Source organism: Danio aesculapii, chromosome 10, assembly GCF_903798145.1.
Source record: "Danio aesculapii chromosome 10, fDanAes4.1, whole genome shotgun sequence".
Classification (NCBI taxonomy): domain Eukaryota; kingdom Metazoa; phylum Chordata; class Actinopteri; order Cypriniformes; family Danionidae; genus Danio; species Danio aesculapii.
The window spans coordinates 28,738,092-28,760,610 of NC_079444.1; the positions used below are offsets into that span (position 1 = coordinate 28,738,092).

General features: G+C 40.6%; 1 protein-coding gene across 2 annotated transcripts in view; it reads right to left on the bottom strand.

Moving 5' to 3' along the window:
• alcama (activated leukocyte cell adhesion molecule a) overlaps window positions 1-22,519 on the bottom strand; it is a 105,781-nt gene that overhangs the window by 27,363 nt on the left and 55,899 nt on the right. For both annotated transcript variants that reach the window (XM_056466636.1, XM_056466635.1), the window contains exons 2-3: window positions 1,933-2,039; window positions 1,535-1,754 (exon numbers count right to left, since the gene is read on the bottom strand). In XM_056466636.1, coding sequence (XP_056322611.1) covers window positions 1,535-1,754; window positions 1,933-2,039 — 327 coding nt within the window. The remainder of the gene's footprint in view (window positions 1-1,534; window positions 1,755-1,932; window positions 2,040-22,519) is intronic.

The following is a 22,519-nucleotide window of genomic DNA, read 5'->3' on the forward strand; positions in this document are numbered from 1 at the left end:
ACTCAATCATTTATAAAGACTGCCCCCTGCTTAATTTCCAAATAAATAAGCCATTTTGAAGCAATCAATTAATCCAAAAAGTGAATGACTACATTTACATGGACATCAGTAATCGCACTATTAATTGCCTTAATCTGAATAAGACAATAATATGATTAAGGTGTTTACATTAGTTGATTTTTGAGTGTTCCTTTCATGATCCCGTTTTACATGTTATAGCACATAATTCAATTAACATCATTGCGTCATCACGGTATTCACATTTCCTCCAAAGTTTCGTGTAATTTTGGGTGTTTCATTTATAATTTGTTGACTTTTACTGCAGTTTGGTAATTTCACTTTCATTCAGGAACATTTCATGCATGCCCTCATGACAAACGAGATATTGGATGCGAGTATGAATTGCTGGAAGAGTGCTGTTTTAATGGAATTTGATACCGCATACTGTATGGGAAAAAACCTCAGCATTTAGCGATGCAGGTGTCTGTGGTCCTTCACTGACTCGGTAGGTGCAGAGAATAGTGTCAAACAGCCTTGTGTATGGAGTATCTTGTTGCAAAATGCGTCGAAAAGTCCTAACAGTAATAGTTTGATTGCGGTGTTTACATGTCTCTACTGCACTTCAATATTGCGACTAAAATCGGCATACTCCACAAATCTTAATTCGATTTCTGTTTACTTCCATTATGACCTTAATCTGCTTAAATTAATCAAAAATCACTGTTTACATCAGAGTATTGTTTTAATCGTATTAAAATCAGATTTTTGGTGTCCATGCAAACGTACTCAATGTTGCTTGATTTGTTTCTAAAAGAATCAGCCATTTTGAACAATACAAGTGAGCCGACCATTCAGTGATCCATCTATAAAGACAATCACTTGCTTCATTTTTTTATTAATCAGCTTTTTTTAATGTATAATTCATGAATATACTCTCTATACTGTATAAGGACTGATTGAAATTGCATGTCATCTACCCACACCACCTACCAACTTTGCCAGATGTATTACAGCTACAACCAGAGCACTGAGACTAATACTCTATCCCAAATTGCAGTGCCCTTCATTTGGCCTTCCATTTCCAATGTGACGAATGCAGTGGAAGCAACAACCACTACATTCTTTAACTATTCCTTCTGACTCATTTTTGATCGAACAGAAGTTGGATGTATAAAAAAGTTAATACCTTTCTACACACTTAAAAATAATGAGCATGCAGTATATACTGCTTAGCATGCACAATCCATATCCAACCTCATCAGGTCTTTCTGATCTATGGAACACAGTGTACTATATCAATATCATTTCTCTGGTATCAATCTGAAAAAGCACGCAACGAGATCAAGGCTTCAAAAATGGATCACACGTTATTCTCTTCCATATCTCACATCTTCACACCCACTTTCCAATACAATTTGAGATCTGACGCTTACATTCGGTTTCATCATAGACTAAAGCAGTGCTTGAATTTCCTTATTCTCTATGATTTGCTCTTATTTTTGTGGGTCTCTGTGTGTGTTTAAGCTATACTCACTGTGAACTTTCACTTCCACAGAGAATTCCTCCAGATTAGTTGAAGACACCACCATGCAGGTGAAAACTCTCTGGTCAGTCAAAGATCCCTGGGCAATCAGTAAGCTGGAATTAGCGGCGATGCTAACTCTAGTTTTGTAGCCGTCTATGGCAGACACAGTCGCATCATCTTTCTGTGCCTGCTTTACAAGTAGATCGCCAGGGGAGCCGTCATCTTTCACCTGAACGAGATAACGGGCCTGTTAGCAAACTGACAAACACACATTTAGCACCTATAGAGATTGAATTAGAAATCAATGTGATGATGAGAGTAGTCGTATATTGCTTGGCTACCCAGAATGGCTAGCACGGCAGAGTAATGGCCCAGATGCTTAGCAGGGCAGGAAGAAAAACACTCACATATTTCCATTTGGTGAAAATAAGGCCATCTGGCTTGTTATTTCCATTGTTGCATGGCACTTCGATGGTCTCACCGTACAGACCTATAACCGTCGACAGGCAGCTCCCTGGAAAATACAAGACAAGAACATCCTGTTTTAGATGCCGGCTTGGTATCAAACAGAGCGGCTGTGAAGCATCGGCAGAAATTACTGTCAAATGCGACACGCGCGCGTACACAAACATCAGGGCATTATCTCGACTCCAAAACAGAGCAACAAGAAATGGGAGGGAGGATATGCGGCTGAGGTCTTGTTTTGATTATTCCCAAGACATGTGCACGTTATGCATCTTAATTTTAAATTAGACATGTGCGCTTAATGCAGTGAATTACATTGCTGCGACAGCTTTTCAACACGTAACTGGTGTGGTGAAGTGAGCGCATGGATGTATGCATAATTGTTTAGGCGTTAGAGTGCGCATTTAGGCATGGAGTAAAATGACAGACACGGAAGCCGAACATTGTCATCATGAATGATACATTGCATGGCATCATTTTGCTGCCTACACGACAACGTTGTTTGTCACTTGTGCCGGTGAGAGCTGTAAACATCCTACTGTCTTACACCGATAAGTGCCAACAATCAGAAACAGTCGATCATAGTCAGACGTGCAAAAAAGGTTGGCATTGTGAACTGAGATACACTTTGTAAAAATGAATGGATTTTTTTATTTAATTTTTTATGGATCTGTAAAGAAACTTTAACATTTATGACAGAAATGTGTTTATACTTGGCTCTTTTGGGAACCAAATTATAGTTTTTCTATACTATATTCTAAAAATAAAAGGTAATTTTTGCCATTTTTGGATCCATGAACATCTCTAACATCAATAAAACTATAATATATGTATATTATTTTGAGGAATGGAAATGTTCTATGAATGTTCAAGGAATCATACATGCTAATAAAGAACAATTCACATAAAGGTTCTTTGGTATCCCTTTTCCACCAAAGCAGTTAAAGCGCTGGTCACCAGCTAGAGCCTATAGTTCCAAATCGTTTTTTTTTTGTATTTTGACACCAATGCACTACATCTGAACCAGGTAGAGTTGTTCTTAAGTAGCACCAAAAGATTGCTGGGCTAGAAGTAAGAACTGCTTGCCTCAGGGACTGAGGGTGGGGTTACAACAACATGAATAGAAACTGATTTGAGGGCCATATTTGAAATAGTTGAACAAAATGCTGAACACATTATAACCTCTAATCTCTGTGTATTTAAAGTATAACATGTTGCATGAACATTTTGTTCTCCCTTATATTCTCTGTTTATACAACTTACGACGCACTGCATGAACACATTATTATTGCTTGTAATCTTTGTCTATGCAAGCTACAGCACACTGCATGAACATGTTGGATTTGTGGTGTTTGGATGCCAATGTAGGTTAGCAAAGATATTAACATTAATAGCAACACATCACTAATGCAGCATTTGTATTTGTTGCTGGAAAAGATGAGATGCATGCAGTGATGTCAGACCTGGCTCTACAGTGGCTCTCTAGCCAGTGGAAAAGCAAGGCATGTCTTGATCTTTCTTCTTATATTCATTCATTCATTCATTCATTCATTTTTCTTCGGCTTAGTCTCTTTAATCATCGTGGTCGTCACAGTGGAATGAACCGCCAGCTTATCCAGCATATGTTTTATACAGCAGATGCCCTTCCAGCTGCAATTTAGCACTGGGAAACACCCACACACTCTCACATTCACACATATCCACCACGGACAATTTAGCTTACCCAATTCACAGTGTAAAAAATGCAGGGTTCCACACAATTCATTCATGTTGTCCCGACACAAATTGATTAAGTTAACACTTTTAACAAATTTATGTGAATTGAACATAAAAAATTAAGTTGGCTCAATGAAATCTCAGGAATTGTATTGATTTAGCTTATTTTAAATAAGCAGTTTAAACAAGCAAAGAAAAAAAAAATTTGAGTGCATATACTGCATTTCATTGGACTGTGGGGCAAACCGGAGCACCCCGAGGAAACCCACTCGAACACGGGGAAAACATCCAAAATGCCAACTGACCCAGCTGAGGCTTGAACCAGCAACCTTCTTGCAGAGAAGCGACAGTACTAATCACTGAGCCTTTTATTTATTTATTTATTTATTTGTGGCATAAATAATTAAACAAGTAAATAATTGGCATAAATGAATTATTACAATAGGATTCTAACATTAATAGGCAGCACAGTAGCGCAGTGGGCAGCACGATCACCTCACAGCAAAAAGGTCACTGGTTCGAGCCCCGGCTGGGTCAGTTGGCATTTCTATGTGGAGTTTGCATGTTCTCTTTGTGTTGGCGTAGATTTCCTCCGGGAGCTCTGGTTTCTCCACTGTCCAAAGACATGCGCTATAGGTGAATTGAATAAGCTAAATTGTAAGTAGTGTATGTGTGTGAATGTGAGAGTGTATGGGTGTTTCTCTGTGTTAGGTTGCAGCTGGAAGGGCATCCGCTGCAGAAAACATATGCTGGATAAGTTGGCGGTTCATTCCACTGTAGTGACCCCTGATTAATAAAGGGACTAAGCCGAAAAGAAAATGAATGAATGAATTAATGAATGAATAACATCCATAGTCATTTTACAGCAACTGCATAAAACATTTTTTGTTCTCCAAAGAACCTAGCAGTCAAAAATCGAATGATCCTAACAACTGTTCACTCATAGGTTCTTTGGGAAACAAAAGAAAATATTCTTCTGTTGCATCACTGTGAAAACCCCTTTCAGAACATTAATTTTGCAACAGTTCCTCAGAATGGCTTTTTATTAATGCCTGGTGAGGTTGCCTTAACAATGAGGCCCCATGTTCACTGGCACGGTGGGTTTAGGTAAAGCAGTATAGAGGGTTGAAAGGTCAAGGCTGAAGAGTCTTCACGGTCCACCCACTTCCATCAGTGCTCCGTCTCCAAAAGAGACTAATCAAAGGGTCTGAACATTGAAGGTTCAAGTTCTGGTCAAAGCGAAGACGCAAGCTGGCAAGTGTTCTTCCGCACACAGTTAGCCTTGCCTCCAGGGCAATCGTTCCCCATTTTCACAACTTTTCATTGCGATAGCAGTTTTAATATTGACCGAGTGGCTGCACTGCAGAGGATAAAAGAGCTGATAAGCAGAAACCCCAACAGTGATATAGACACACACTTGAAAACACGTACACACTCAAACCAATTCAGCAGAATAGGTCATTTTGAACCACACAACACAGACTAATCTGCACAGAGACTACATTTCACAGCACTTTCCAACTTGAGCAATACAGGCATTAAACAAGCGATCAATATTTATACAATGGTTGAATTGTTGAATGAAGTGATATTTCATCCAAAAAAAAAGGTTGCTCCAAACCTGTATGCTTATATTTTTTCTGTTGCTTTTTCCTAGAATAGCCCTGTTTTCAGCTCAAAATAAAAAAAGTAATTATGACAAAGTGTAAAATTAGAATGTAAAGTTAAATGAAAATAATAAATCACAGAAAGTTACTTTTATGAGATATAAAGTTGGAGATTTTCATTTTAAAGCCACAGATGTAAATAGTCACCGTTGGGAAATAGTCACCTTGTCAGATGTAAAGTTTCAGTTATAAAAAATAAAGCCAAGCTGTGCAATGTGTCACGGATTGGCCAGGCTCTTCCACCAGCATCACGCAACGATCACCGTCACCTGAGTATTAACCACGCACAGCTGCACCCAATCACTTCCATTCACTATATAAGCACACACCTCACTTCAGTCAGTGTCCGGTCTCGTTCCCACGAAGCGGACTCATAGCGAGTACCTCCTGGTAGTCACTATCACATTTCTCTAATTGCTTGAACTTACTTGATCTCTGTCTCGTTCCAGTCTGTCCAGTGTTCCCGGTGTCCTGTCTGTATCGAGTGTGTCTTCAGTCTGTCTTCCCCTCAAGCCCTCTGGTGTGTGCATTCGGTCTCCCTCAGTGTCTGTCATCCATCCTGCTCCGAAGAAGGAATACCATCTCAACATTACTACAATTACATCCCCTTTGTTATCCTCGTATGCTCCTCTGCTGTAATAAACATCTTTCATTATATACTCACCTAACTTGTCCGTCTGCTTCCCTAACAGAAGACCGGACCTTACAGTTTACAGCATGAGCACTCCGGATCCCATTCAGGAGTTGGTGGACTCCCTGAAGAGAGTTTTAATGCCAGCTACTCCACTTCCCGAAGCACCACCAGCACCGAGCACTTCTTCACCGTCCACCCACTCATCCAGTCCCATGGCTCGACCAGCGCCCTACTCTGGCGGGGCGGAGGAGTGCAATGGCTTTCTATTACAATGTTCTCTGATATTCACAATGCAACCAGATTTATACCCCACAGATCGGTCCAAAATTGCCTTCATCATCTCCCTTCTCTCTGGGTCGGCTCTCCGGTGGGCTGAGACCATCTGGCAGCAAGCTGGGCCGGTAACCAATTCCATTCATAACTTTACCACATATTTCAAGGAGGTCTTTGGTCGTACAGATGGAGAAGTAGCAGCCGGAGAACAACTATATCATCTTAAGCAGGGAGCCATGTCCACCCAGGACTATGCGCTCCGGTTTCGGACTCTGGCTGCTGCTAGTGGATGGAATGAGCGATCTCTCCTAACAACTTACCGGCTCGGATTGGAGCCCAATCTGAGGTTACAGCTGGCAGCCCTCGACGATACTATGGGGTTGGAAAAATTCATCCAACAATCACTTCGATGTTCTGATCGTCTGAAGGTCTACCAGCATGATCTCCCATCAATCTCACAAGCACTCCTTCGTCCGCCAGAGCCAGTCGTCCCTCCAGAACCAGAACCTATGATTGTCGAGTCTGGTAGACTTACGATTACTGAGCGACAGAGGAGGCTGACCCGGGGTCTGTGTATGTACTGTGGTGCCGAAGGACATGTCAGGCTGGACTGTCCCATTCGTCCAGTACGTTCATTGGTGAGTGTGTTCAGTTCTCCCGTTGAAAAAATGCACCCTCTCACCACCAATGTTCAGTTAACTGCCCATTCTGTCTCCATTTCAGTCATGGCTCTCATCGACTCCGGGTCAGCCGGAAATTTCATCTCGCACGCCCTCTGTCGCCGCCTCCAGCTCCACACCGAAGCCTCGACGCACGTCTACCAGATTCAACCTATAACCACCGATATCCATTCCCAGGCACGTATCCATCGTAAATGTGAACCCGTCACCCTCAGAGTAGGGTTACTTCATAAAGAAGAAATTCAATTTCTGGTTCTGGAGGGAGCATCAATGGACATCATCTTAGGGCGCCCGTGGCTGGTGAAGCATGATCCCATCCTCTCTTGGGGCACCGGAGAAATCAAAAGATGGGGTAAAGAATGCGTCTCCAGCTGTTTTCCTGACCTACCCTTGCAGATCCAGAGACCCATCAATGTCTATGTCACGTCTGTCGAAAGTCCAGTTGAGAAACAATCCATCCAGATCCCGAAGATCTACTCCTCATACGAGGACGTATTTTGCCCCAAGAGAGCTTCCCAGCTACCTCCACATCGGCCATGGGACTGCGCCATTGACCTGCTTCCTGATGCTCCTATGCCCAGAGGTAGGATCTACCCGCTGTCCCTTCCAGAAACTAAGGCCATGGAGGAGTACATTCAGGAGGCTCTGAGTCAGGGGTATATTCGCCAGTCCACGTCACCCGCTGCTTCAAGCTTCTTCTTCGTGGCCAAGAAGGATGGAGGGCTGCGGCCATGTATAGATTACCGAGTTCTAAACCAAGGTACCATCAAGTTCAGGTACCCACTTCCTCTCGTCCCTGCGGCCCTGGAACAACTCCGATCTGCCCGGATATTCACTAAGTTGGACCTCCGCAGCGCCTACAATCTGGTACGAATACGCGAGGGGGACGAATGGAAGACGGCGTTTGTGACCCCTACTGGACACTACGAATATCTGGTCATGCCCTATGGTCTGGTCAACGCCCCCTCCGTATTCCAGAACTTCATACACGAAGTCCTCCGGGAGTTCCTCCATATCTCCGTCATTGTCTATATTGATGATATCCTGATTTACTCCCGGAGTGAGGCCGAACATCGCCACCACGTTGCGGAGGTCCTACAAACCCTACGGAACCATAAACTGTACCTCAAGGCTGAGAAGTGCTCATTTCACTTACCATCTGTCCAGTTCCTCGGATACATCATTGACCGAAAAGGGGTTCGCATGGACGAGGGGAAGGTCACTTCCGTCATCTCCTGGCCTGAACCAAAAACCATCAAAGAACTCCAACGATTCCTAGGGTTTGCCAATTTCTATCGCCGTTTCATCAACAATTACAGTCTTATCACCGCTCCACTTACCAACCTCCTAAAGAATCAACCCAAAACACTATCCTGGTCACCCGAAGCGGCCGCAGCCTTCCAAAGACTCAAGAAGTCCTTCACGCAGGCTCCACTCCTGACTCACCCCAATCCCGACTTACCTTTCGTGGTCGAGGTGGATGCATCGACCACCGGAGTAGGAGCCATCTTGTCCCAGCTCCATGGGAATCCCTCACTACTCCATCCATGCGCCTACTTCTCCCGTAAGCTCAGCCCGGCGGAAAAGAACTATGACATCGGGAACCGTGAACTTCTAGCCATCAAGCTCGCCCTGGAGGAGTGGCGACACTGGTTGGAGGGAGCTAAACACCCATTCCAGGTGATTACCGACCATAAAAACTTACAGTACCTTAAAGAAGCGAAAAGACTCTGTCCTCGTCAAGCCCGGTGGTCCTTATTCTTCTCCAGATTTCAGTTCTCCATATCATATCGACCAGGATCCAAAAACATCCGGGCGGATGCACTCTCCAGAATCCATGACCAACAGGAAACAAGTGAGACCCCGGCCAACATTCTCCCAGATCAGATCACTGTCTGTCCCATCACCTGGTCTGCTCCAACAGTTGTCGCCACCCCAGAGTCCAGAACTCCGCCGGGCTGTCCCCCCAATCGACGATTCATCCCTGAAAATCAACGGGTAGATCTCATTCACTCCAGTCATACCTCTCTGGGCACAGGGCATCCCGGGGCCAACAACACCCTCTCGCTGCTATCCCAACGCTTCTGGTGGCCGAACATGGCGAGGGATGTGAGGAGATACATCCAAGGCTGTAGAGAATGTGCCATGTCAAAGAGTCCTCGTCATCTACCTGCAGGAAAACTCCATCCCTTGCCCATCCCAAACCGCCCCTGGTCACACCTAGGAGTTGACTTCATGACAGACCTCCCATCGTCTGAAGGTAATACTTGCATATTAGTCATTGTAGATCGATTTTCCAAATTCTGTCGTCTGATTCCTCTGAAGGGTCTACCCACAGCCCTAGAAACTGCTGAAAACCTATTTAACCATGTCTTTCGATGTTTTGGGCTACCTGAAGACATAGTCTCGGACCGAGGACCCCAATTCATATCCAGACTATGGAAAGCCTTTTTTAGACTCCTAGGTGTGACCGTCAGCCTCTCGTCTGGCTATCACCCACAGACCAACGGCCAGACTGAGAGGAAAATTCAAGAAGTGGGGCGGTTCCTCAGGACCTTCTGTCACGGTCATCAGAACTCCTGGAGCCAGTTCCTGGGCTGGGCGGAATACGCCCAGAATTCCCTGCGGCAACCTACCACCGGACTTACGCCATTCCAGTGTATTCTGGGCTTCCAACCTCCACTCTTTCCCTGGGATGGCGAACCTTCTGACGTCCCCGCAGTGGATTACTGGTTCCGGGAGAGCGAGAGGGTCTGGGACGATGCTCATCACCATCTCCAGAGGGCAGTTCGCCGAGCCAAGGAGGTGTCAGACAAGAAGAGGATTCCTGGACCTGCCTATGCTCCGGGGCAGAAAGTTTGGCTCTCCACCAGAGACATCCGCTTGCGACTGCCCTCCCGAAAACTTAGTCCCAGATTTGTTGGTCCCTTCACCATCCTGGAACAGGTCAACCCAGTCACCTATAAGTTACAGCTACCACCACAATACAGAATTCACCCCACATTCCACGTGTCACTCCTCAAACCCTTTCACGACCCTCTGATTCCTTCCACAGAGCCTGGCCATGAAGAGGAACCCCCTCTCCCACTGATTTCAGAAGAAGGGTCCATATACAAGGTCAAGGACATTCTACGGTCCCGACGTCGTGGTGGTCATCTGGAATACCTCGTAGACTGGGAAGGATATGGTCCAGAAGAGAGGTCTTGGGTCCACAGATCCGATATATTAGATCCCGCACTCATGGAGGAGTTCCACTCCAATCATCCCGAGTTCCCAGCACCTCGTGGACGAGGTAGACCACCACGGCGTCGACGGTCTAGGCCCTCAGGAGCGGGCCCTGGGGAGGGGGGTAATGTCACGGATTGGCCAGGCTCTTCCACCAGCATCACGCAACGATCACCGTCACCTGAGTATTAACCACGCACAGCTGCACCCAATCACTTCCATTCACTATATAAGCACACACCTCACTTCAGTCAGTGTCCGGTCTCGTTCCCACGAAGCGGACTCATAGCGAGTACCTCCTGGTAGTCACTATCACATTTCTCTAATTGCTTGAACTTACTTGATCTCTGTCTCGTTCCAGTCTGTCCAGTGTTCCCGGTGTCCTGTCTGTATCGAGTGTGTCTTCAGTCTGTCTTCCCCTCAAGCCCTCTGGTGTGTGCATTCGGTCTCCCTCAGTGTCTGTCATCCATCCTGCTCCGAAGAAGGAATACCATCTCAACATTACTACAATTACATCCCCTTTGTTATCCTCGTATGCTCCTCTGCTGTAATAAACATCTTTCATTATATACTCACCTAACTTGTCCGTCTGCTTCCCTAACACAATGTTAAACTGCAATCATGCAATATAGTCAAATAGTACAATACATAGCCACCATTATGAAAGGAAATGCAATTTTAAAGCTGCCCTAGTCACAGACCTGAGCTAAAAAAGTCTGATTATACAAAGCCAAGTCACAGTTGTACATTATAAAAGCACATGTGCAATAAAAAGTTAAAAGAAATGCCTTTATTTTTTAAGGTATGCAGAAACAGGCTTTTATACTTTTTTGTGTCCTTTTAGAGGCTTGACAAGACATCTTCACTATGAACTTAATGGAAAATGGCTAATTCAAAATTACCCTTTTGTGTTCAAATGGGAAAAACAGTATTACGATTTGAAAAAGCATGAGGTTTGAGTAAATGATGACAGAATACTAATCTGTGAATTAACTATTCCTCTAAAAAGGCTTCACAGCCACTCTTACTGCAACAGGTTCTGATAAATGACAGAAGCGAGCCACATTTTTTGCTAAAAGCTTAGAGCTAATAATAAATCCAGTGAGAACTGAGAACGGTGACAGTCGAAAAGGACAGGTGTGGAAAGCATTGTGGACATAGCAGGGCCTTAAATACATCTGAGGACTATTGACTGTTTGGACAGCACACAGGGCCGGTACTAAAAGCAGCAGTGCACATGATACCTGTGCAGGTGGAAAGGCACCATGACAACAGATAATCTGCTGGAGGATTCTGTCAGTGAATGAATAAATTCAAGAAAGAGTGAGATGTAGGAAGTTATTTTCGTTCAAACACCCTTCTGAAACCTGTCACATAACATAATTGCAGTGAAAAGAAACCAATTTAGATAGATGAAACTGGTTTCTTACAAACTTGTCTGACCTGCTTAAACTAGCTAAAACCACAAATCTAACCATTGGCTAGATTATTTTTAGAAACATTTTAACCTAGGGCCAGTTCTCACTATTAAATACTTCCTTATTAGCACAATCTTGCTTGGATTTTGACTGTTTATTAGTACTGATTAATGATTTATTTTTCTTTCAGATCCATTAATCCTACCCCATTTCTTAAATTAACACCTTATTAATGAGCTGCAAATTATATGTTTGAGATAAAAGTTGTTAATAGTGTGACCTACTTTTTAAAGTTCTAGTTTAATTCCAAAATAAAATAAAAATGATAAGATCATTTTATTTTCACATAAAGAAAACTAACGTTCTTCCTTTCGCGGTTCTCTGATTTTACACAGCTGCTGTGTTAACCGAATGTGAGAAAACCCTGGAAGTAAAAGGTTAACAGTATCCAGGAATGCCAGTTTGGAGCTGCTACAATGGGTTTTGAATGTGGAAATTGGACCAAGAGAGAGAAATCAAGTCAAAAGGGAAGTGATGCATAATCCTACTGGAAAGAGTACATCGCTCATACTGAAGGTAAGGCTGTTAATATTAGCATTCTATCTAGCAGGCCACTCTGCTGAGATGCATTTTGTTTGTTCAAACTGTTTGTTTTGTTTGCATTCTCAGAAGTTAGTGATGGTTGTGTCTTTGAAATAGTGATTTTTGTGTTTGGCTGGGTTTTTTTTTTTAGCTTGCAACCAACTTTAAGCTACCTGTGCTTTTGATTGTTATGTTGACGTAGGTTGGCAATTATGTTAATGCATTTTGAGGGAGGAAGTGAGTCAGTTTTGTGAATGACATTTCAGACAATACAAAAAGAAAACAAAAATAAGAAAAAAAAAATCAGGAAGATGATGATTGATTGCATGCGCTAAAGTACTTCCTTTTCTTTTAATTCCTAATGGAATTAAATCACAATAACACTGGTGTTTTGGGGAAGAATCGCATCCTGAATATTGAAATATTTGAAGAAGTATTTGTGTTATATGTTTTATGACTGTCTGTATTTCTTTTTCTGTTTAATGATATTTGTTTTGATCATGTAAAGCAAGTCTGAGTTTGCAAAAAGGCTCTATATAAAAATAAACATTGTTATTTATTTATTTATTTATTTATTTATTTATTTATTTATTTATTTAATTATTATTATTATTATTATTCATGTTTATTATTTTATTTCATATTAATATTAAATTATTATTTATTTATTTATTTATTTATTATCATCATCATCATCATCATCATTATTATTATTTTTATTATATTATTATTATTATTATTATTATTTGTTTTAAAATTACTATTATTATTATTATATAATGTTATTATTGTTTTAATTATATTTTCTTTTCAATTTAAAACAGAGGTATTATACAAAATTTGAATAAAATATACATAAAATAAATAAATATAAAATAGTATTAGTCAAAGGTAAAAAAAAGAGTTTATTTCAATTTCAATTTAATCCAGCTTTTAAAGAATTAAATCTTGGAGCTACAGATGTTAAAACAAGAAATTTAAGTGTATTTCTAAGTGAATTTAGAACAGTACCAGCTACATAGAAACCTGTGCATTTACAGCAAAATAATCTTAAATAATCTTAAATAAATCTTAAACGTTCCAATACATCAGGGGTCACCAATCTCGGTCCTGGAGGGCCGGTGTCCCTGCAGGGTTTAGCTCCAACTTGCCTCAACACACCTGCCTGGATGTTTCAAGTACACCTAGAAAGACCTTGATTAGTTTGTTCAGGTGTGTTTGATTAGGGTTGGAGCTAAGATCTGCAGGACATCGGCCCTCCAGGAACAAGTTTGGTTCACTGCAATACATGAATGTGTCACTGCAATACATGAATGTGTCAAAGTTAGCCATTTGACACCAGAAGACAAATAAAGTCATTCAAATGCTAAAGTGTGTCAAAAGTCTATGCAGAATGAAGGAGAAGTGTTTAATGCCCTTTAAACCATTTAAACCGCCAACAGTGACCTCATCTATCACACTGCAGAGAGTCTGAGTCCTTCGGTGATTGTTTGTTCTTATCAAAGCTCTTATCTGCAGGATTCACACAGAACAGGATATAGGGAATTTAAATTGCATTTGTATTTCCACACCTACAAAATATTTCAAATGTACACATTTATAAAAATATTATACAATTCTGTTTGTATAATTAACCATATAATTGTATAATTCTGATTGTTTATATTTTATTTTATGTAGACTACTTCTTGCTGCCTTTGTGAATGAATGTATTTAATGATATTTTTAGAAATTTTCCACAGAAATGTATTGGTGGAGGGCGTCACCCTTCCCACCAATACATTTCTGTGGAAAATTTCTAGTGGCGCAGTAGGTAGTGCTGTCGCCTCACAGCAGCAAGGTCGCTGGTTCGAGCCTTGGCTGTTGGTTTGAGCCTTGTTGCTGGTTCGAGCCTTGGTTGGTGTTTCTGTCTGGAGTTTGCATGTTCTCCCTGCTTTCGCCTGGGTTTCACCTGGGTGCTCCGGTTTCCCCCACAGTCCAAAGACATGCAGTACAGGTGAATTGGGTAAGCTAAATTGTCTGTAGTGTATGAATGTGTATGAATGTTTCCCAGAGATGGATTGCGGCTGGAAGGGCATCTGCTGCATAAAACGTGCTGGATAAGTTGGCGGTTCATTCTGCTGTGGCGACCCCAGATTAAAAGGGACTAAGCCGAAAAGAAAATGAATGAATGTATTGGTGGAGAGCATTAGGAACCAAATACAACACTGCTTTTTGTTACAGCTGAGCGAACAAAACCAAACCAACAAGGAAAATTTGTTTTCTGTCAAAACTATCAAATCTCAAAGCCGAGCGATTGGACTTCAAATCACAAAACTCTGCAGGGAAACGATTTCATCCCAAAACATCTCTCAATGGTACACCGGGCCATTCAAAGACTAGGTCGATCTCGCTGAAAGCGTTTCATATTTTGCAGAATGTAATGTGTCTGAGGTAATACTGAAAATGTTTGAGCTCACATAAATGCATACGCACCAGCAATCCCAGCATCAACAAAACCTAATACTTGTTTATAATGCCAAAAATAAATAAATAATGGTGCATTTTATTTTCCCATAGACAATAAGCTCTGTCCAGTGCAAGTGCTTTGGGCTGCATCAGAAGTGCAAGTGATGATTCACTGTGTCTGAAGTGCTTTTATTGCGCTCACCAAACTAATAGTGCTAATATTCGCTGAGCATTCGTAACTGTCCTCAGGGTCAACCTGCTCCCACTGGGTAATATCACAGCAGAATTTAGCCTCATTCCTGGCTGTGTTATTCAGATGTTTTGTTCTCTTTGCTTTTGTTAGAAGAAAGAAATTCCCCCAAATGAATGTCGTTTTCATTCCCATGGTGAATAACAGACCTTCTGCCTCTGCCAAAAGAGATCTCAATGGAGAAAACCATTCACTGCTAACAATCTTTTGCTTTGTTCTTTATTACTTGCTCATTAGTTGAATTCATTTATTACAATTCAAGATAATGAGTCTGGGATTAAATTCATGTTATATATTAAAATTCTATATAATTCTGTTTAAATAAATAAATCAAATTCTTTCCTTTTAAATGCTACAAATGTAATTAACAATTTCTATATATTTTAGTATATAAAAAATTATATCTAAAATAAAACTGAGTGTTTTAATTTATTGTAAATCAACAACAACAAACTCTATTGACAGTCGGCCAACATTATTCCAGTATTGTATACTGCAGTTTCAAGGTTTATAGATAAAAAAGAAAAATGTTTTTAGTGAAAAAGTCTCTTTATTATCACCAACATTCTCTGTATTTGGTCAAACATACAATAAAAACATTACAATTGTGAAGTAGTACTGTATTACCATTTTTATGTAATTTATTCATGTGATGGCAACAATTAATTTTCATTACTCAGAATTCATTACTCCATTTTTTTGGATGAATAGAATGTTCAAAAGAACATTTATAAAAAATATATATTTATCATTCATTCATTCATTCATTCATTCATTCATTCATTCATTCATTCATTCATTCATTCATTTATTCATTCATTCATTCATTCATTCATTCATTTATTTTCTTTAGGCTCAGTCCAGTGCTTAATTTGTAAACTAATAATTCCTGGAACAAAACCAGGAAATAAAAGTTATCGTGACCGACGTCCACCAACCAATTTTAGTTTTCCCGGAACATGACATCATTAGACTGTGATCTGCATCACATTTCTGAATGGTCTTTTTTTATTTTGTGCAATATAACATTATAGGTCAGTCATAGATAGGGCCAGATTGAATCTGCGGATGTTTTTTGCTATTTCTGCTGAGAATTTCGCAAAAAATCTGCGGATTTCTGTGGAATTATTTTGGGAGTATCATAACTAAAACCTTAATATGTGAAATAAACAATAATATCTTTTTAACTTTTATTTATTGTTTAAAATGCAAATCTAGTTAGATCCATTTTATTTGGTAAACAAAGCAAGTCTCTCATATAATATATCTACTAAAAGATTAAAAAAATAAATTAAGATTAAAAAGACTAAAATATTACAGTACAAACTACATTGTACATAAATCAGATGAACATTTTCATATTAGTCAATAATATTACTGTAATTAATTTAAAAACTGAATGAATATAGGTTTACACACATTTACAATGTAAATAAACAGAATAAATGATGGACTAAAAATCTGCAGAAATCTGCGGAATTCTGCACGTGCCGTGTGGGCCTTAGTCATGGATAATAAAAACATGTAGCTACAAACATAAATCGTATGAACAATCACTATTCAGTTCACTTCACTATTATGAGCCAAGTGAAAAACAAATAATTAAATGATTTACTTAGTCTAGTCTTCAAGAGCCCACAGTTACCTCTTCTGTCATGTCTTGAGATTGCTTTGCTTCTGTCTCCCGCTATCCTGATCCATTCGTGCAGTTTCATCTTCTCAAGATCTCATTTAATCAGGCTCATTATCAGATTTATTCGTTGTTTTAAAAAACTGAAAATATGCATGACTGCATCTTTGCCGTTTTAAAAATACAAATATTATTTAGGTTGGCCACTATGCCATTATTTATTTTCGCTGCTCACAGCATGCGAAACAACAATCACCAACCAATGAGGCTGATTGTGAACATAAGAAAGCTGATTGGCTAAAAAAATAGTGTTGAGGGCCAATAGTTTTGCTTTAACTTGCGCATGGTGACTACTGTCGTGTGTAGGCACGCTCACACGATCCACACAGCCCCTCTCTCCCTCTCTTTCTCTCTCTCTCTCTCTCTCTGAACAGGATCTGGCAAGCTCCGGCTCAAATTAAGCACTAGCTTAGTCCCGTTATTCATCAGGGGTTGCCACAGCAGAAAGAACCACCAATGTTTTACACAGCAGATGCCATTCCAGCTGCAACCCAGTACTGGTAAACATCCATACACACTCATTCACACACATACACTATGGCCAATTTAATTTATTCAATTGACCTAAAGCACATGTCTTTGGACTTTGGGGAAAACCGGAGCACCCGGAGGAAACCCACACGAACATGAGAAGAACATGCAAACTCCTCACAGATATTCCAACTGACCAAGCCGGGACTCAAACCAGCGACCTTCTTGCTGTGAGGCGATAGTGCTAACCACTGAGCCATTGTGTCGTCCCTATATGTTTACCATATATTTTAATACATTTTCTAGCTGAATAATAGATTTAATTCCCTTTAATTTCCTCTAGTGACTGCAAACTTTTTATTTGTAGCATACATCATTAGCCTTTGGGGCCGTTTCAAAACTGAAGTTGACAATCTTGAAATTTCAACAACATTACCAACTAAAATTGTGGTACTGTGACAACGCTAATTATCTCAGACCGCTGATCTTGGCACTAGAGCTTGACAGCTGGAAAACTCTGCTCTCTCCGGTTCCTCTAAATCAGCTCCATGGATTCCAAAGCCCCTCACAGAGAGCAGCAATGCTTGGAGAGAGGGAGGTAAAAGAACTGGCACTGGGGAAATCAATGCCTTCTCCGCTTCGCTCTGCAGCCTGCGATTCATCAAACGGCGCCTGCCGTGCCCATGATCAAACCCAAACATATTAGCGGCTAAACACGAGAGCAGATTGAAGGAGCTTCTCACAAGCACTCAGTGTTTATCTTACTCTGCTTGTGCTCAAACAGACCGTCGAAAGAGCTTTTGGCACCGTCTTGTAACTTCAACATTCTCCTTAATTTAAAACCTGCTGGGCATAAAGCCACCTTGAATACGACTCGACAGTTCCACCATTCTCTGCCAACCGTCAGAATGCGTTGACGTCAGATATGCTTCTGTGACTCTGAAACGTCCTATAAATCTACAGCTTTACGCTAGCATTCGCCGGCCTGTCTAGGGAGACCTGGGTTGACTTCAGGCTGGCAAAAGATCAGAGCATGGTTAACTTGTAATACTTACTTGCACCTGTATTTGAAAACCACTGCTTTTTCAACACACACTTAAAAAAACCACACACGCCAAAACAGGCAAGTGCATGCTGATCCACTTCAAAACTGTAGTGTTTAGTTGCTTTTCAGTGGATAATTTTTATTTGTGCTGTAGAGAAATGCATCAGAGTGATCGCATTTCAGTGTTTTCTCAAACTTTTGTGAAATAATTGAACACCCACATTAACCTTGTCCATTTCTGATTGGATCAACAAAGAAGCTTCTTAATACAAGGTGTAAACAACCCACTTGAATGCATGCATGGATTGCTTTATTAATTTCTATTTTTGTTAGCATTTGAAACGTTTATCAAACATTCATGTAAATGTGTTTATCTTAATTTGTCAGGTTTTTAGAATGAGCTGAATTGTACTATTTGTATATTTCACAGCATGTAAACACACCATTGGGCACCACTTCTGAAAATAACAGTGTACAATTTAGCATCCTAGGGAGTTTTTTTTTCTTGTGCTGTTGCTGTTGCTTTTCTCACTTGGGGGTTGTTAGACACCATCTTTGTAATTTCTCACAATTTCCTGCTTTGAAAGAATGTGTTAGACAACTAAATTGAATTTAGAATTTTATTCTGGTTCAAGTTGAATATTTCAGGAGAGAAGTACAAGCTGGCACCTCTATCTAACAATCTGAACTAAGCTTAACATGAGGACCCATCTTTAAATACAGTATTTGCAAAGCAGATGTAATGTGCTTTGATTAGTGTAAACGGCTTTGGAAAACAAGTATGAGGCATTTTGGAGTGCTCAAGTATTGCCCATCATTTCTAATTACTACTGCATGAGCACTAAAATACCAGATGATCAAAATTCAACCTGGAATGCTTTTGCTCCTCTTGAAAACTGCTACATTACCAAAGTCTCACTGCAATGCAGTCGATTTCACAAAAGTATTTATTATAAGTATTATTTTTTTAATTGATCTGCCACAGGTTTTACTTACAGCACACTTTATTCCAGGACTTCAGTTAGAATATTTACATTTTAAAGCAACTTTTGGTCAATAATGCCTTACACTAGATGTAAAAGTAATGATGTTTGCTGTGAAAAGGTTTTGAGGCATCCCTGGGGAAGTATTTTCAGCAGTTGCTAATCTATAAAAACCTGCAGAAAGCGTGCTATTGTGGCGTTTTCCTGCCAGCCCCAGACTCTAATTGATTTAAGGCCTGTCTAATTAAAGTAAAGTGAATGAAATGCATCCAGACCGGTGATTTGATGGAATTAATGAAGCTCTGACTAAAGCCAGTAATTGGTTGGAATTCCATTAGGCGTGGATTCCCTCAGACGCGCCAGCTGCAAACACGCAGGGCATGTGCTTTTGTACAGAATCACCCAGCGTGGCTGCGGAGTATTGACTCCCTGTTAGCTTGAATGATACCTGTATCCACAAAGCCTAAATCTTCCTCATGCCTGATGGGAAAGGTTTAGGCTGTGTGAACGCGGGCACACACACATATACACACACAGAAGAAAAAGTAGAACAAATGATAGACTAATTCTATATACACAAAAATAAATAAGTAACATCTATTTTATAGGAAGAAAGGTGATTTAAGTGACTGAACGTGGTATGGTTATTGGTGCCAGACACGCTGGTCTGAGTATTTTAGAAATTGCTGAGCTACTGGGATTTTCACGCACAACCATCTCTAGGGTTTACAGAGAATGGTCAGAAAAAGAGAAAATATCCAGTGAGTGGCAGTTCTGTGGGCACAAATTCCTTGTTGTTAAAGGTCAAAGGAGAATGGCCAGACTGGTTTGAGCTCATAGAATATAATAACCACTCGTTAGATATGCAGAAGGGCATCTCTGAATGCACAACACATCCAAACATTATGTCCATCCCTTTATGACCACAGTGTACCCATTTACTGATGGATACTTCCAGTAGGATAATGCGCCATGTCATAAAGTGCAAATCATTTTTGAACATGACAATGAGTTCACAGTACTCAAATGGTCTCCACGGTCACCAGAACTCAATCGAATAGAGCACCTTTGGGATGTGGTGGAATGAGAGATTCACATCATGGATGTGCAGGTGACAAATCTGCAGTAACTGCATGATGCTTTCATGTCAATACGGACCAAAATCTCTAAGGAAAATTTTCCAGCAACTTGTTAAATCTATGCCATGAAGGATTAAAGGTTCAAGAAACCCTTGAGTACTTAAAAAAAAAAAATTAACAGATTTGTGTGTGTTGAGCATCAGTTTAGACAATGTTAGCATCCGTCAGCTTTAATTATGGGGAAAACTGGATAATTTTGAGCTTTTCTCTGCTAATTTCAGCTTCTGGGTTTAAAATAATTTTTGGGGCGAGATCAAAATCGGTGACGTAGTGCGAGTCTGCTAGTGGAGTGATGACGTGTCAATTTGTCATTATTATTCACAACAAAGTTTTCTTATCCTATGAGAAGAGCCTGCTTCTTAACTATTCATGGTTGCACGTGCTTTCCGAAGGCAAGGCAGACCTGCCAAGCTTTGAGACCCTATGATGATGACTGGATAAGACCGCGTCCACGGACTCCACATATGGCACGCAGTATTCCCCCATTCATGAAGGGTCGAATGTGTTCGTTTCCATAATCCATGGGGGTTGTTGCATGTTTTCCCCACGATGCTGTCAGGGTTGATACAGCAATGCTGTTTGTTTGCTCAAGCATTTTTTGTCTCGAGAGCTGTACGAGAATTGGAGAATGGCAGACTTTGTCTTTTATCAGTTGAGTTCGTTACCATTCAGACGCATTGCCTATATCTGTGCTGCTGTGTTCGCCTATGTTTAAAATCCTCCAGATTACCAGCGGGGTTAATAGTGGAATAGACAGGGCAAGAGACTAGCTGAACAGAGTCTCCATTCAGACCCAGGGAGTAAGGAGGAGAGAAGTCCTCATTTAAAGTGTTTATTTAAACATGACTATCTTTATAATGAAATAAATTGTGGCTATGTGTATATGAAATTACGAATAACAAATGTAGCAGGGCATTAAATTACTGTTTATTTCTGTAAATTATTGTTTAACTTTGTAAACTATAAAATCATGGGTCTCCTCATGGTTTGTGTCTCATTTTGTGAGCCAACTGACAACAGTTGTTTGCTCCCCTCTTTCTCCCCTGCTCTGCTAACCACACCTACTCCACCCTCTGCTCGCAGCGCTCCACGCCCAATAAGATGCATTTTTTGAAAAAATTCTGAGGTAGACTTGAATCAAGAGGAGGGTTTCATGGCCCTTTAAGGCAGGTCTAAAGGCAAAAGGGGGTCTAACTCGGTACTAAGGTGTACCTAATAAAGTTGCTGGTGAGTGTATATTGATTTACTAAAGCTACACCTACAAATGACTACAATGTGCTTGTGGTCTAAACAAACAAAGCGATAAAGGCAAAAAATAGATACATATAATCCAATCTAACATGCTCCTCAAAAACATGCTCCTTAAGCATAAAAAAGAGAGCTTGAGTGTGTTTGTATTTCTAGAGAGCTCAGTGACTTAAATGTAAGGAAGACGGTAATTAACATCAGTATTTTCCTAAAGTCTCATTAAATAAAAGCAGAGGCACGTTTCTTCGCATGAAAAGCCACAGCAAGAGAGACAGAGAGGTAGTCTGAAGGTTTGACCTGCGGCTCGAATAAATATATTATTAGTGATCCCTCATTATAAACAGCCTACACAGCCAGTCATAACAAACCTAGAGCGAACCCGAACCCACTCCTAGACAAAAATTTCAATTTCAGAAGTTCTACAAAAAAAGTTGTTGATTGAGAATTCTGTGCCTATAGCGTGTTGAGCCTGATCTAGCAGCTAAGGGCCTCTGAGCACCAGCGCTAATAAAACACAGTGTTTGCATTGGCAAGGTGCTTTCATCTCTTCTAATGCAAGTCTGTTCATCTTCTAAATCAAATATTACTCACTGCCCAGAGCCATAAATCCACACAAAGAGAAAGCTGGTATAACCCACTGAAAAATCTGTGTTCTTTCTTCTTCCTCAAACAGGTAAACATCATCCACAGAAACCATATTAACATGGTAACAGCAGGCCTTTTTTGATTGATTCTACACATCCTGCTAGTTTATTTTTGCCTAAGATTTATCCATTCGATCCAAAATTGATGTCTTTGCTGTTTCCGCTTCAAGCTGCTTCCGTGTTTTAATTTGCTGGCATTTAACCCATAGCGTCTCTACAAGAAATGTCATGCCGCACACGTTGCTGTTTCTGTCAAGAAAGAGTTCTAACTCTGTGCCACCGCATAACTATAGATGTGATAACAAATAATCAAGTCCTCATCGGGAGGTAACGTCCAATTCTGATCGAGTCTGAATCCATGTGATCGGGCCCGATTTCCGATCACATGATCGGATCTGGACATTCCTATATGATTA